Source organism: Pocillopora damicornis, chromosome 2, assembly GCF_964200805.1.
Source record: "Pocillopora damicornis chromosome 2, jaPocDami1.2, whole genome shotgun sequence".
Classification (NCBI taxonomy): domain Eukaryota; kingdom Metazoa; phylum Cnidaria; class Anthozoa; order Scleractinia; family Pocilloporidae; genus Pocillopora; species Pocillopora damicornis.
The window spans coordinates 831,165-848,430 of record NC_142671.1 but is presented as its reverse complement, the minus strand read 5'-3'; the positions used below and the strand labels follow the sequence as shown (position 1 = coordinate 848,430).

Below are 17,266 nucleotides of genomic sequence, written 5' to 3'. Positions count from 1 at the left end.
ACTCATAGGCGATGCAAATCAAAGCTGGTAAAAAGGAAACCAAACGTCCTGACCTCAGTCATTTTCCTATGATTTTGCAAATGAAAAGTGAACCATTTATTTATTCCATATGACATAGCCCGAAGCCTTCTCACTCCCTTTTAAGGCCGTAAAAGGATATCTGATGTAGTGCTGGATTTTCAAGAGCTTTCATAACAAACTCATAGAAAGAAAGGAATACCAGACTTTAAACATCGCTCGCTACGCACTTTTGCCTCTATCGCCATCGTTATTTTCATCAGCGTGGCCGCCTTCGTCGTCATTACTAATGATCACAATTATTTCAATCACAATCATCGTCATTTTCATCATAATCGTCATCGTCATCACCCCTGTCTTCACCGTCGCCTACTGGTGTCATAGTCGTCTTCGTCCTCGGCGACTTAGTTGTCATCATTAGTGTCATTATTTATCATCATGCTCACCTTGTTTTTTAGTATCCTCCTCCATTCACGGGTAAATTTCCCCTTTATATCGCGTCCTCCAAGAGCCTTCGTGTATGCCTCCGTACATTCTTTGATTTTGTCAGGCCCATCCACGCTGTTTATTGTTTTAATTGCCTCTTTAAACTTGTGTTGAAGTTTGTTAACCTTACTGCAAAATTCTTCAACGTCGTCATCTTCTTTGTTTTCGAGGTATGCCATAGCGAGAGCTTGGGTGTTTCGAAGATCATCAAAACAGCTCTCCAGATCCTCTATCTCACTGGCCAAAGCCTGCTGCTGTATGTGCACTTTTGCACTTGGAATAATGCTATTCACCGGTTGAAGCTCAAACTGCAAATAAGCAAAGAACTTTGTAACTACACCCCCTGTACACCACTTCATTTACTTTTATTAACAATCTCTTATGGTGCAATAGAATGCTCCACAAATGTTTTCCAAGAAACAGATTTGAGAATTTATATATTACTAAAATTGTCAAGAAGAAGCATATTATAAAAAAATGGATCAATATCATTATCAGAGCAACTATGCACCTACCCCTCCCCTAACCCAACAACAGTCAACCAACAACAAGCTATGGCTAATGTTGGGTTAGGGGAGGGGTAGGTGCGCAGTTGTCATAAACCTCGATACTTGTGCTTCGCATTTATGAAACAAAAGTCGGGTGCACGTTGGTTTAGTGGCTTGTTGTCTTAGTCTGTCAAGACGTCATGGCTTCAAGCAGCTATCGATTTTCTCAATATTCCTAAAGGTCCTTTTGTTTTTCTTTTCAGCTCATGGATGATCATATCTCCTTCTTAGGAACAGTCTATCGCCTTTATGATAAAAGACTGTTGAATAAGACGGTCTGGCAAAAGCTTATTCAAAAATAAGCTTTCGGTTTAATCTAAAATAATATCGACCAGGGTTCTAAGGAAATTCATCCCAGGAAGTTGCAGATGAGATTAAAGTAAATATGTTACTTCATCAGTCGCTCCCTTCCACGAGGTGTCTTTTAGACATCTCGTCGGAAAGGGATCGAATTTGTTGTTGTTTTTTTTTTCTGCAGAGATTTCATCGTGAACAAGACTGCCCTTGTGTGAAAAAGCTAGAGAGAGCCCTTCAATTCAAGCAAACAAACATTCGGCGGCGAAAGCTGGTCAAAGTGTGTTCCCTGAAATTTTTTCAGAACTACTTGTCTACGAGAATTTTCCTTAAAATTCATCTGGAAATTTCTGATGAGATTGACGTAAATATGTTATTTCGTCGGTCGCTACTCTTCACGAGGTGTCCTTTAGACATCTAACCGGAAAGGGATAGAATTTGATAATTTTTTTTTTGCGGAGATGATATGCCGAGTTTCCAAACAAAGGCGCCAGTAGTAACGTCGATTAGTGGTAATAACTGTAGACTTATCCCACTCAATTGCATGGTTGGTTAGGCATGCGTGCTCCGACAAAGCTGGATTTTCTTTTTAGCAAAAGAAGACCGCTTTCTGATGCTCTTTCAAACGTGTTCGTTTGGCCTGTCCGATATATGTCGTGATCACAATCATTGCACGGAATAGAATAAATAGCCACGTAACAGGATCCTTAGGTTTGGCAAAAATAAACCCTAAAGTCTGAAAAGGTTTTTGAGGAACTTTAACGTTGTGGCTATTCAAAATTATCTTGATGGATTCCGTAGCACCTTGAATGTAAGGAATAACAGCTCAACCAGTCGCTGGTTCCTTCTCATCAAGTTACTAACAAGGCCTTTTGTGGTTTGCAGATCATTAAAACAGCTCTCCAAGTTCTCTATTTCATATGCTGATGCCTGCTGTTGCAGGTAAACTTTCGCTGTTGGAAAAATGCTCTTTATGGGCACAAGTTTGAACTGGAAAGACAAAGGGTCTTGTTACACAAACCGTAAGTTGCAATTGACCGTTCAATAACTCGTTTGCATTTTATTCCTACGATAAAATTTTTGTTCAACTATACAACAAAAGATAATGCTCTGGCTACGCTATGTTAACCTCCTAACACCAAGACGATATTCATTCTATCACCACCTCAACGAACAAAACTTCAACCTTCGGTTCACCAAGTAAGTCGAAGTACATGGAAAAATTTCTTTTTCTCGACTAGCTAGGTAACATTGACGAGAACTCACAACCGACGCATATTGACCGAAGAATACTAGACGAAAAATAGGAAATGATAGGAACCTCAAAACAAGAGTGATTTAACAGAAATGAGCCACAAGAAACGTTGGTGGCAACAAAAAAAAATCACATTGCTGAACATCATCGACTAAAGCACGTGACATTATTAACTGAGAATCCGCAAAACCCTTAAACAACTGCACTTAGTTCTTTCAAAGACTGAGAAGGTTGTTTCACCAACAAAACCACAAACGAACTAAACACAATATAATGGTACTGACAGATCGAAACTGACCAATCATAACTGACATAAGCTACTTAATCTTACAGCCAGTACCATAAAAGCGAAACTGACCAATGAGTTTACATGAACTGGACTTATAACCCTCTACTTAAAATAAGTCCTCGCTCGACTCTGATGATGACTTCAGCTAAGGTTATCGAAACGCCGATCACTGTTATCTTCCAAGAATACTCTTACCCAGAACGTCAGACTACATTATCGATAACATGTCGTCCAGGTTTTGTGAAAATAATATTTCAACAATGTAATAATAGGAAAAATAATTTTTTTGGCCTGATACTTTGGTATTATTAACCAAGAAAAATAAATAAACGGGAGAAAAATGCGGAAAACATCTCGGATTTCATTATGTGTATTATGTAAATTTTCAGGAGAGAATCTTACATTTATTGGAATCCCTTTGCCATCATTTAAGTTCTTCAGTCTAGAAGGGAATTTCTCGATCAGTAATACCAGGTCCTCCATTGTGGTTGGCAGTTTGTCTGGTAGGTCTGTGGCGTAATATTTGATGGCGATATCTGATACATCGTTGCATTCTGCTGATAGCTTTTCTAATGAAGCTTTAAGCCCTGCATTGACGGCTCCAATGTTTAGTTGTCCTTCAGCACTTCCTTTGATTTGTTCCCTAGATATGAAAAATAAATTTTTGAGAATAACTCTTGCCTTTTTAGCTAGAGGAAAAACGGCTTACATGTAGATACAAATAATGCTATATACGGATAAAGTTTAAACCTGCCAACGTTAAGAAAAATAATTGACATAACTCCACCATGAAGAGGTTAAATTTGACCTCCTCAACTTATGTATAAGTTAAACGAAGGAGGTAAAACTGAACACGTCGCCGTTAAAAAATCCGTTACGGCACTTTCCCTACCTTTGCCAACTCATCGTTGAAAACCAGCTAATTATCAGTTATCCTTTTGTTAACTTTTTCATTGTAATGTCGTCGCAATCGGTGAAAAGCTAAAATTGACGTTCTTTTCCTACGAAAATGCTGGTGACATTCACTGGACACATTATCTTATACTAAAACACCGGACTTAACATTGACCATCTTGATTTATCATTGCGAAAAAGGATCACTTTCGACATTTCTATCCTAGCAGTATACGGGAAGTTTGTCACTTTGGACCTAGTTAAACGGCCTACTCCGCCAGGAGTCTCATATCGTTCAGTGGTAAAGCATCCGCTGAACTATTCGGAAGGTCGTACGTTCGACTGCTATTGGGAGCACTCGGAGTTCCTTTTTTCCAAGTATGCCTGCTTCTGTCTTTCACTGGATACATCATCTTTCACTAACATCGACATATTGAAAAGATGCTCATCATCGGGGAACATTTCTGAGACGAGATATTTTCATGATGAAAAACATGTTAGTCTGCAAGAAACTGCAAAATTCATAAACAGAATCCCTTTCTGTACGCGCCAAAACTGACGTTGCAAGAGGATAGGAGCTGTTAGAATTTTTCAATTTCTGCATTTTTAATAAGCAGGCCAAGGACAAGATATGGAAAGTAGCCATAAATAGGAAGTCTCTGGAGATATCTCGAAAATCTTTGTCATGCTTGAAATAAATCAATAAAAATTGCTTCTATGAATCTATATGTAACATAACTGCGAGACATACTTGGTTGACTTGGATGAAGACTTAAATTTCAGGCTGGCTACCATCTCGACACCATACGTGACACTCCTTACGTAGTGAGAACCAAGTGAGTCGAGAAATTCACCCTTAGCGAGATCTTCTCTTGGTTTCACTGATCCGTCGATTGTGTCAACAACCTTGGGAATGGATGTGTTGAACGTTGTTAGTTGTCGAGAAACTTTTGTTTAAAATTAAATATTATAGCTGATCGGAAATAGGAGAACGGGGAAATGGAAAAAACAAACTAATGCACTCTGATTGACTACTCAAACTCAGAATATCCTTTGCTATTCACTTCCGAGCAACTCGCCTTTTTGTGCCCAAAAATATTGTAATCGTTGCAGGAATAAATGAATTTAAATTTACTTTTTGCACTATATTAATTCACAGTTTTAGTATGTACTAAAAAACAACCATTCACCTCAGTGTCTGTGGCTAGCGATGACTCTTTACCTCGCTGCTTAACGGCTCCGTTTAACTCCAACCTCCCACTAACTAAACCAAGATCCGATTTCCTTTGTATTTGACTGCACTTATCCAGTAATTTACTATCAGCTGACTCGAACTCGCCATTAACTCGAAATAATTTTACTTTCCCTTGGCTAAAACTTATCCCAATAACTAGAGCTTTAAGCAAAAACGCCGGTCGAAGATAAGAACGTGATAACAATTATGAAAACATGGTACATTGAAATAAACTTCCTGAACTAAACGTTTTTATCAAAAAAGCTCTTATAGGTCTAAATTAAATTTACGAAAATAACTGTTGATTGTGTAAGAATGGTAAAAACAGGATTCCTTATTGATTGTTAACAGGATAATTGAAATTCAACATCAATTTCGTTTCTCTCAGAGGTTCGAGTTCGCGGCGTTCTACTGTATTCGCCCTTTTATGTTTAATTTGGTTCACAAATGCAGCCTTTTGCGATTCTTCAGCAAACATACTTACCGTAGTACATTTCATCACAGCCAGAAGACTAGTTGTTCCCTCTTCTAACTTGCTCTCATTTATATACTGCCCTGCCCCTTCCACTTTCAGCAGATTGGCTTTGATTTTTAGTGATAATTCACCAGATACGTCCAGTAAGTCATTGACGTCTTTGCTGCTTTTAACCACTTGGTATTTGAAGGAAAACTTGTTGGAATCTATAGACTTAATTGGTAAATCACTGCTCGATGGGAAGACATCCGCGCATGCTCTCGAAGTTTCCAAATCAAATGTCCGACCAAGGCACAAAGTGGGTGATGTATAAGCTGGGATGTCCATTTTCTCCTAAAGATAAGAAATGAAAGAAATCAGCACATGAAGAGAGCTTTTTTGTTTTGATGGACACTCCTCTGCTGCTACATGTGTATTACGAGCATTGCTTCGGCTTGTTTTCGGAAAGGATCTTTAACAACCTCAACTGTTTTATGAAAGAATCATTCAGAAGGGTTGGAAATATTTACTAAACAATTTTAATTTTTGATTTCATGTACGTTTTGAAGTATTTTTCGAGCCACCTCCAAGTCCAAATCCGTGATTATTTACCACCAAAAACTTGACATAGAAAAGTCAGTTAAAATAGAAAGTAATAGGTCAGGAGGCCTGAACAAACCCTACGGCTTATATCAGATATGCCCTCATTAATTCGTATGAATCATCAATGACTCATGAATATCAGGTGGCGTGGCTGATTCTGAATGTTCGTTTTTTGGATTGTTTGTTGGTTGATTATTTAAAAATAATGTTCACAATTCACCTAAAAGAATTTGAGAGCGTGCCTATGGTTAAATTATAAGCCTGCACTGAAATTAGCGGGCATCCTCCAAACTGGCTTGGAGGTACAAATGACAGATCGCCAAACCGCCAAGATTTAGTCTACGAAAGTCTATAATGCCACGTTATTTGGCTGTAATTTCTAGAAAATTACAGCTAAAAATGGAAAAAAAAAGATAGCAAAAATTGAAAAAATATAGCAACCTATCCACTAATGACTGCGCGCCAAAACACACCCGAGCACTTTAAATAGCGACACGTAACCTTTCGACCTCGTCGCCTGAGGAACTTTGAAATGATAGCAGTCGAAAAGTCATTACAATCGATGCTTGACTCTACATCGTGAAACAAACGATTTTAAAACGTTCATTTTTTTTATGTAACCACGATGAACAACAACATCTTCCCTAAGGCTACAATTCCGAGCAAAATATTTACATCGTTGCTGCCTCATTTAGATGGAAAAATTACGTGATTAAGTCACTGGTCACGGTGAATTTCAGTATGTGCTTTTATAGATTACATGCAGTCCCTCCTTTTGGGCGAAGTCCGTTGTGCGAGTCATAAAAAAAAATCGGAGCTTTAAAAAAAAAATTGAAAAAAAAGGAAAAAAGAAATGATTTTGGCGCGCCGCTGGTAGCTCCTGGAATGAGGCACTTATATAGATTTTTTCTTCATTGATTTTTTTTCGACCTGCGCCACGGACTTCGCCGAAAAGGAGGGACTGCTTGTAGTCGTAATGCTGTTATCGCCGGTTACGCTTACTAAAATCTTGTAGTTTGGTTCTAAAATGTTCATACAGGTTTGAATAGATTAAGCTCTCTAAAATTCAAACATTAAAGAACAGAAACCAATTTTTTTCAAAAAAAGTTTCTCATTAACACGTTGATCGAAAGCTAATCAATATGATATTTGATACGTTTTGTTCACCTTTTTCGTCACGAGAAAGAATCATTTGCCAGAATTTAGCCGTTTAAAATGTTTAAAGAATCAATCAGTGTATTCTAAAAGCTCTGCCCTACTATCTTTTCTTTTTAAAATGGTTAAAATCTTAGATTTATCAAGCTACCAATATAAGTCGGAGTTTGCTCAGCAAACTAATTTGCATGATTCTGCTGTCACGATAGCAAAATCACTCGCACCATAAGTTTGAAGTCACTAAGGCAAAAGGAATGAATAAACGCAAGATGTTTTTACATTTCTATGCTTTCCAACATCTCATTAGAAGAAATCAACCAGAGTTTTCAATGGTCTGGTCTGGACTTGAGAAATATCATCCAAGAAAGAAAGAGTACTTTTGTCCAATTTAAGAAGGCTGTCTAACGGGTGCTTTTAAATAAATTATGGCGAACCTCGGACTGACAAACTCATATCAAAATTGAAATGCTTTCCAAACCCCTTATATCACACAATGTAGGAATACAAACGATTTCTTACTGCATGTTGTGTGTATCGGGGAGCGAGCTTGTAAACTTTTGAACTTTTCGATGTCGCAAGAGGTCAAAAAAGAACCTTTTGCGGCTTTGATTATTGCGAGCTCTCAAAAAAAATTTTAACGTATTAACAGAAACCGATGTGGTTTTATTTACTTTCTACCGAAGATAGTTTAATGGGCAAAGTTTGAGTCAAAACTTTTTCCGATGCGAAACGCCTTGGACCGCTCTTACCAGAGATCGCCACTTAGTGATGCTTTGGAGTGGATGGTGTGAGGATACATCAATGTTTCAATTTTGTGTCTCCAAGTCTTCGACTAATGGTACAAGTTTGAAAGGATGAATGAAAATCTTAGCTGCCTACAATACGTTTTTCCTTGTGTATAGCAAGAGGAGGCAAAAACAAGTTGTGTGAAGAGGCTTTGTTCCTTTACAAATATATATTTACATTACACCGATACGCAGGAATCCTCGAGGAGCTGAGTTCCAGGGAAACCTGACATTTTTTTGCTAAGCCTATTTGCCATTAACGCGTGTTAGTGATAGCTTTTATTCTTACTTCTTCCTCTAGAAATGCAGAATATAACCTTCAGATTGTATTTGGGTCGACAGGGAGTACCCTGCAATTTACTGAAATTCGCAGGAAACCGCGATCGGAGCGAAAATTGCCTCTAGATTGAATTATAATTACCTCGCATCATACGCAACAGCGCGACCGAAGCCACACGCTTTGCCTTTTCTTGAAAAAGCGGGGACCAACAGCAATCTGACACATATCAAGCTGGAAGTAATCACTGCGTAAACTGCGTATACAGTGATAGAGCCCATTTTAACTATAACGAAGCTCGTTTGATGATAAAGGAATAAGTAAACTTTACTTGTTAGGTTTTTTTTATATTATAATAAAGCTCGGATATAACACGTACTGTCATTGGTTGAAAGAGCGTGCTCTATGAGAGTATAGAGCATAGAACTGAGCTAAAGCTGTCACGCCATCTGCCAAATCGTACTATGTCCGACCTTTTCCGGGACTTCTTTCTAGCTTTTCTTTCGTTAATAAAAGTGAAATTTCGGAACAAGCAAGCAAAGGTTTGCAAAAATGCCAGGCGCAGTAATTTACGTTACTGTAACGTGAGCAGAGACAAAAATCCTCAAAGATAAAACAAGATAGACAGTCCGAGTTTTTTTAACGGTTTTCACGCTCAGTTAGATTGCGAGTTTACGTACGGTAATAAAAATCAAACACAGCTAACACTTGTATAGTATATAAAGTTTCGATTTCAACTAGAAAAAAACAGGAATTGTGAAAAATATAACCTGACATAACTGTTAAAATTCATACTAATCATGACGGTGTCAAAGACTTAAGGTCTATCGCGGCTAGCTAATCATGGCGATCTTCGGTCATCGCAGTGGAGCAAGCCTCAGGAACTAAATCGACTACCCTTCGAGTGAAAAAACAAGAGCTTGTCCTGATTACCTTTCCGATGCGTTGAGTGGAAGGCCAGATCAGTCACTGCAACCGAGTTTTACGGCGCTGTCATTCCGAGCGATCTTTTTGTCTTGGTGAATTCGGCTGTTGTTCATTCATAATACACTCGCCTTGAACAGTTTGTTTTCTACTTGTAATTTGAAATAACTTGCGTATTTTTGTGAGCCACGATTGGGCCGAATTTCACTGAACATTTCGCTTTCAGATCCTGTATTAGAAACTAAAAAACTTCAGGCAAAGTGTTAAATTCGACATGCCGAGCTATTTTAGTTTGTAAACTATTGCAGAATATGGACTTTGATGGTTTGACATTTTTGACAGCTTTAGTCTTGTACAGCCAATCAGATTATTTGAACCATTCTAACAGGAATTCTGATTGGCTTATTGTAGCGTGCTTTATGAGAGTATAGAGCATGCTGACGACACTGTTGTTCGCTTTGGAAATAAGATTTGTTTTGAAAATTGAAAGTAATTCTTGGGGAATTTAACGGATTCTTTATTATTTAACAAATAGAGAAGCCTTGACTGTGCTCTGTTCTGTTGTAAAGCATGCAGGAAGCGACTAGAGCACGAAAGAAGTGTAGGGGGAAACACTAGACGTGGTCGAGTGTTTCCCCCTACTTCTTGAGTCTCAGCGTTGAGAGTCTCAGGCCTCAGAGTCTCAGGCCTCAGCGTTGGTTCCTTAATTTCTGGGAAACTGGATATTTCCGCTTCGCAATATCTTTTCAAAAATTTCATCAATGCGTTCTGCCCAAAGGCGACTCACGCTCAGACAAAGCCACCGAGGAAAATCACTTAGGCCAAAGAGCAGAGATATTTTGGGATTTCGGGGAACTTTTTTTATCACCTGATAACCATGTGAGATGGTTATATAATCGATAGTCACAAGATCAAGGGGTGGTTCCAGTGTAAACTTCGGTGGTTTCCTGTTTTCCGAGAATTTAAATACTCCGGCACATTTGCATTACAAATTGCACAGCAAATAGATTTTGGAAAGCTTCCAATCGAGGCTCCAGATAGTTTATTGAGATAAGATTGTGTGCAATTTTCAAGCCAGGGAAATGACGCGACACGCTGAAATTGTGTCCATTAAAAGATTTCGGCCGTGTGTAATTCAATTTCGCTTAAAGTTAGAGATCTCCAGGTTATCTGAAGCTAGAATCCTGCGATGCACCAGAACATGCCACGCATTCCCGCTTCTGTCCAACGCAGACAATGAAGTACCATCAGGGATATAAAGCAAAATTGCGAGCTGAATTATTCGAAGGAGCCTAAGTCTCGAAGGAGCCAGTCTCTACGGATAACGGGGCACGTTTCCAAAGAAACTTTAGTACTGCGTCTGCGAGAGAGTATAACAGGGGAATTTGGTAATATCAACTGAGTTGATGAAGTAAATTTGCCACCATAAAGAGTTTAAAAGTTGACGTTTCGAGCGTTAGCCCCTCGTCAGAGTCTCTACGGAGTCAGCCTCGCAGAGAGGACAACCAACGCGCATGCAGATATAATATTTAACGAAGCGAAGAGAGTCGCCGAGCAATTTCGTCATTGCAAAGGGAGCCGCTGGTTTTACACAACCACGGGTCAGACAAAGCCAGCTAGCTTTAGTGAGGTAATTCACTTCTAACTCATATAAGTAGCTACTAATGTCATCTTAGAAAACGTACTTGTGAGATTGGTCCTGTATGCTTAAATTAAAAAAACCGACAAAGAGCGTATATCTTGTCAATTCACCTGAGATACCTTGCCTCAGACTTCAAAAGGCCTCAGCGTTGGTTCCTTAATTTCTGGGAAACTGGATATTTCCGCTTCGCAATATCTTTTCAAAAATTTCATCAATGCGTTCTGCCCAAAGGCGACTCACGCTCAGACAAAGCCACCAAGTAAAATCACTTAATTCATAGCAATAGTCATGTAAAATACAAATTTATCTCGGTATTCTCAGATACAAAAGAATTGACTTCCCTGGCCTCATCTTCACTTTTGAGGGTTAACACTAGAGCTTTAGAGCAAAGCACAACTTGTACAACAAAGCATAATTTGTACAACAAAGCACAACTAGTACAAACAAGTTGCAATGATCTATGAGATGGATACTGAAGCAACATTTGACTCGAGACTATATCATAAAACCTACCGTTACTCGAGGAAAGCAGCGAGGGGCGAGAAAGCAGATCGGACAGCACCCTTGCCGATGTCACTTCTTCAGTTAATCCAACGATTAAGAATATTATCAATAAATCGTAATGTAAAAATAAATTGTTGCTGCTTTGCAACTTATCAGTGGAAGAAAATGATCCGAGAGTAATCAGGAGAAGGCTGCAATACAGGTACCGCTTGCTTTCGTTATAGTCCTAGAGAGACAGCTTCCTAAAGCAGCAGCCTCCTTCCAATTGAAGAATCTGTGAGTCGGGCCTTTATATAAAACGAAACATTCTACGTCACTATATTAACTCGACAGTGGGTGACCCCAGGCTAGAACTAAAATACTTTTTCCTAGAAAGTATCACAAAGTGAAAATCCTGTCACTGCAATCGATGAAACATTTCTGATAGTGAGAAAGTAAACATCATACTCAAATGTCACTACATAAAAGAGAATTACGTTTTGGCAACAGTGTTGTATTTGTCACTGGTTCGTGGAGTTTTCTCCCAACCAAGATGTTTTTCTATAAACAAGATGAATTAAACATTATGCTCTTTCTTAGAAAGTGACATAAGGGAAATTATATAAAGGCGTCGCATTGATTGTTGGTCAAGCGATACGTAATTCTATAACCGCAATATCGTGAATGGCCCCTCTGTGAAACATATCTTAAAAATGCTGTTCGCCTAAGAACCCTCCTACCCTTTGTGATGGAAAGCACTCTCAAGGTTGTTGTCAGTATGAATTCAACAATAATACTTCTCTGAAAAAGGTTAAGGTCAATTTTTTGCCTGAAACGATGTGTTGTGACTGTCTAAATAAACTGTTTGCACAAATCACAGCAAATTTTTTCTTGCCGAGTAATTGAACATTGATTTCATGGATGCAGAGGATCCCATGGTCTCATTTCCCAAATTTAGATGCCAGTTTTATTTCGCGCAAAGTAAATTGTATCTTGGCAATTGTTTGCTTCAAAGCCTCTGATTAATCAAAGTGCTCTGTGAGCAAACTCGTGAATTGACACATGATTTTTTGGATTATGTTTAACGTTATCTGGTATAGGGAATTTTGTGGTTGATTGTCATATCTAGAGTACGAGCAGTAGTTCAGTGTTCGCTAATGTAGCAAAGAAACAAAGTAACGTTGGGATAAGAAGGCATTACAGTTGAAATGATTATGCTATTGCATTTGACAAGGGTGGATGATGTCATGTGTTTTAAACGTATATCATTTCTGTTTCTGGTTCAAAAGAAAAGTTTGAAAGTAAATGTGGGTGAAAAGTGAAATTTACTGTCTATCATTGTAAATATTAATAAAATCAAGGCAATACTTTCTTAATGAAAACATTAACGATTCCCTCTTTATCAAATGAGACAAACGGGAACGAGTTTTGAGTGATATAACTAAACCAGGACTGCCACCGTCATTTTGAATCTCCGCCTGGGTAGATTTTAGTCACGTGCTAGGCAACGTATACTCAATAAAACAAGATAGAATTTCATTTCAGGCCTATTTATCAATTTTGTGGTGTGTAACTTTCGCATTTTAGTACGTAATATGTATTTTGAATCTTCAAATTGTCTTGAAACTTAAAAGAAAATTGTTCTTTAAAAATTCACTGAAAATCGGTAGCTAAAATTGTTTGTTTAGGTGTTATTTGATTTTCGTGTTAACTTGTAGTTTCATTAGTCGCCGGCATCTTCTGTTGTTTCACACAGGAAAAACACACGATACGAAACGTAATGATCGATTTTGTCCTCAATCTCACGCCGTAACAGAAAAAGCTTTTGAACATTTGTAAACTCCGAGCGCTTCGCAGTGAGTGATATTTTCAATGAATCTTCGGATTGTTTTCAAGTTCAAGGATGGTAAATTACAATTTTATGAAAAACGGAGGTTGTTCTGTTATTTCAGTGTGGATCCTTGCATGCCTGCCAGTCGCTGGCGCCGCTTGCTGAAACCAAAACGAAAAAAAAAATTATTTTAAGATTATCATTGGCTTCTTTGTCACCCCACCACTATTCTTAGCAACAAAGGTCGCCATTTCGTTTGTTTATTGTTCGCCAAAAACTATCAAATGCACTCAAAAGCCTAAAATAAAAAAAAAGTTTACAGGAATCGACCAATCGAGCGAGCGAGCGAGCAAATGCCATTCCCCACATCGTATCTACAACTTGCTCTTGCGCATGCGCGCAATTCACGAGTTAAAAATGAGACATAGTGACACCCGATCCGCCCCTTACTCAATCTAAAACCCACTTCTCAGAACCGCCTTAAAAGTTCCTTTGTTTCTCGGAGACCTCATCTAGCTTAGCTAATTACCTGCCTCTGAACTTCCCCAAAATGTCACGCCAGATACAAAATTTACATTTCCGTGGAAAAGGGAATTTCGGAAATTACGTCATTTCCGCTTTGTAACTTGCAAATGCAAATTATAACATTAAAACGCTCATTAAACTTTCAGGCGACTGAAGCTCATCAACAGTTACAAACATCTGGCCACTTTGTTGGTGAATCGAGCGGAGTAATGTGGTGTGACGGTGTTCCATTGCAATTCGAAGCTAAGGATGACTTTAAACAATTCATTTACTCGCCATTGTGTTCGTATTCCTCGGATTACCATCGAAACAAAGAAGTGAAGAACTATTTATTGAACGTCGCTGTTAACGGGACTGTGTCTGTCCTTAAAGGTCTCGCCGCTGCTTCGATAAGATATCAGCGCAGAGAAGAGACAACCACTGATAGAGAAATGATTTCTCTATCTTCTTCAGTTTATGCACGGAAAGGTTTCCTCGTCTGTGAAAAAGAAAGACCAGCTTATTATGACAAAGGTATAAAATTTGAGATAGAAGGACTGGAAATTGGCTTGGAAGAAATTTTAATCGTGACAACGGAAGTTGAAAGGTAGGTAAGCGAGTCTCTAGAATCTAGTGTAGTTTTCGGTCGACCTGCTAGAACGGTTGTATGTAGATAGACTTCGTTGTGTAATTCCATACGACAAATAGCGAATTCTAAGTAACTAGCAAATCTCGTTATAGTCCTGCGAAGAGTTTCGAATATTTTACATCCCAAAAGACTTCCCTGCAAAACTTGAAACCTCGAACATAGTAGTGCACTGTAATCGAGAAGTGTTGGAGAGCATTATGACTATTATTGGCACGGCTAACTCACTCAGTTACACTACTTTTCTTTAAATGTGTGTTCACAGCAAAGTCACATCATTGCGTGACTACTTAGACGGCCTTGCTGAGCGATTGTCACGGTTGTGAAAACATTTCTGGTTGATTAAGAAAAATTTAGGTCAACGGCAAGATATCAGAGGGGAACGTGGAGTCTTAACACAATGTGATGAGGGCTATAGCAGTTTACAGCTGCATAACAGGCTTAATTTTGGCGAGCGAGTGCTCAGTATTTTTCTTGGTGAAAATAATAGCTGCCATCTTTGATTTTTACAGCAGCAGAAGGTTGGAGAGAGGAAGAAATTTGCACCAAGGGGGTGAGCGATAGACAAGAGGAAGAGAAGGGGAGGGGAGGGAAAAAGAACTTTTGCCCTTTCCCAACCTCCTTTACCCACTGTCCACTCAAACTTGCAACGTTAACTTACCCCAAAACAACCTCGTTCCCAGGGTCCTCTCTCTTCCTCCCTCGAGAATTTAGTAGAGAGTTTAGGAAACAACGACAACGACGGCGACGCCGTGGACGTCGGCTAAAAAAAAGAACTTATGTTTTACCCACGAATCTCGCGACACTCTAAAGTCATTTGGTTTTTTTTTTCTTTTTATCTTTTTTTTTTTTCACTGTCAAAACTACCTCGAAACTGAATATTGAACACAGCGTTAAATTAGAAATAGAAATTTAAAAATTAGCCGTCGTCGCTCACATTCTTCAGACAACGCAAAGTTTGGTCATCTCGCGTGGTTGTTTTGCAAAGGACGCAGAGAAATTTACAAAGATTTATAGTGCACGTGCACAGCCATTGTTCTGCTCATTATATCTTTTGTTTAGTAACGTTCCCAATGCCGTTGCCATAGCGGTTTTCTTAAACTCCCTAGTATCTCGAGGGAAGGAAGAGAGAGGACCCTAGGAACGAGGGTTTGCCCCAAAATCAGACATCAGTGCTGCAGGCTATGACCCCCTTTGTCTTTTAGAGAGGCGATCAACGATGACCTCAGTTTAATCTTGCCGCTATAAATGATATCACTCTTAATTAAGAAAAATTGTTAATTTCTGAATTCTTTGGTTTGATTTTCCTAGGAAGCAAACAAGAACAGAGAACAAGTTGGAGATTAAAGCCAGAGTACTGTTCTTTACAATTTCCAAAAAGATGGAAAGTATTCAAAGAAGTTCGAGCCAAACTGGTTTTGTTGTGATCCACCATTACTCGTCCAAGACAGGAGAATGGACACGTACCGAGTTTGACGGCGGCCGGTATGAGGAGGCTTTGGCCGAAGTACGCAAGATCGAAACACACATGTCTGCTATACCATATGAGGTGAACAGGGCACCCAACAATCAGCTCTCACGCATACGTGTTATAGCCGAACCATCCGCTCATGAAAACGAAAACATTAGCTTTCTTGTTGAACTGCAGAATGAAATAAAATTCTTTCAGTTAGAAATAGCAGAATCCGAAGCTCTCCAAACGAGTGAAAAAACTGAAAAGCTGAAGAACGCACTAGCAGAGTTGCAAAGCTTGAAAGTCAAGGGTTGCTCTTGGGAGACAGTTGATAACATTAAAAGGAAGATTAAGTAACTTTCTTAGAGAAGTAACGCAAAAACCATCACATAGTTTTTTTTAAGGATCAACTTATATGATGAGGTGAAAGAAAAATCGTCGACCAAACTACTAGCATTTCAGAGTCAACTAATACGTGAATACCTCGAATCGGACACTGTGAATTAGGCTTTCCCCAAAAGAGCGTTAATTACCTCATGCCCTCTTGATTGCACTAATGATTCCTTTCTAGATTTCTTGATTGGGGTGAAGCAATTTTAAGCGAGGATATCTTGCTAGTAAGCAGGTTACTTATAACAAAAAACTCAGTTTTACACTCGGTATATAGAGTTGTTTGCTCGCTGATGTTTATTTTTCATTGAATATTACGTATAAATGTACAAAACTAGATACAATGCGTCACTGAAGGAAATTTCTCAGTAAATCTTCCTGGTTGTGTTTAAGACGAAAGGTTTGTTGTAATTCAGAAGCAATGTTAATCATCACACTTTTCTGGAGACGAAGAATGACTGACTTCTTGTTGCAAACGTTCACCAATTAACGAGAGTCTCCTGCCTGACTTAAGCGTAGCTGCATCAGCGTGTGGTTTGGGTCTGTTATAAAAAAAATACACAAAAGCAAGAGGTTATAAATTGTTATAATTTCTTGACATGGGTGACGTTTGAACTTCAAGAGAACCAAATTGAAATGGCTTTTGAGTTTCAAAAATAATAAAGACTCATTAACAGTGTACATAAAATTGTTTTTGTACTAGTCCAAAAATTATAATTCGGTAAATTATGACAAGCGTTATGAAATACTTAAACGCCTTAACTCCCAGGTATCACCAAACCTTATTTGATAAACTTTGGCTTCGGACTAACTTCCAACGGACACTTACGCAAACCCTAACCCTAACCTATATCAAAATTAAGAGGTTGAGTTATGTGAACTGTTAAAGTAGTCTATTGAATTATTCTTAGATCTTGCGGTAACTTGCTTCGTTTGGGGTCAGCAGCCCAATTGCAGGGGTGAGGGGGGGGGGGGGAAGGGGGGTCAGGTAAACTTTATCGTGATACAAGCAAATATCCTCCATTTCCCCTGAAAACAACGTATCCCCCAAAAATTCCTCCACTCCCCCCCCCCCTTTATAAGGTCCAGCAATTACACCTC

At 38.8% G+C, this 17,266-nt stretch overlaps 2 protein-coding genes across 5 annotated transcripts in view; one reads left to right on the top strand and one right to left on the bottom strand.

Moving 5' to 3' along the window:
- Positions 1-17,266, bottom strand: part of LOC113671333 (uncharacterized) — a 39,585-nt gene that overhangs the window by 4,527 nt on the left and 17,792 nt on the right. Inside the window, exons 1-5 of one of the 4 annotated variants that reach the window (XM_089194949.1) lie at positions 11,372-11,649; positions 5,503-5,826; positions 4,536-4,690; positions 3,293-3,533; positions 465-812 (exon numbers count right to left, since the gene is read on the bottom strand). In XM_089194949.1, the coding sequence (XP_089051075.1) occupies positions 465-812; positions 3,293-3,533; positions 4,536-4,690; positions 5,503-5,820 (1,062 nt within the window). In that variant the 5' untranslated portion in view covers positions 5,821-5,826; positions 11,372-11,649. Of the gene's footprint in view, positions 1-464; positions 813-3,292; positions 3,534-4,535; positions 4,691-5,502; positions 5,827-9,225; positions 9,540-11,371; positions 11,650-17,266 lie in introns of those variants that run through there. The other 3 variants (XM_089194950.1, XM_089194951.1, XM_089194948.1) reach the window with 3 other exon arrangements.
- Positions 13,800-16,853, top strand: LOC149049440 (uncharacterized). Its single transcript, XM_089194961.1, has 2 exons — positions 13,800-14,283; positions 15,634-16,853. Exons 1-2 carry the CDS (start codon positions 13,805-13,807, stop codon positions 16,130-16,132), a joined length of 978 nt encoding a protein of 325 aa, XP_089051087.1. The 5' UTR covers positions 13,800-13,804; the 3' UTR covers positions 16,133-16,853.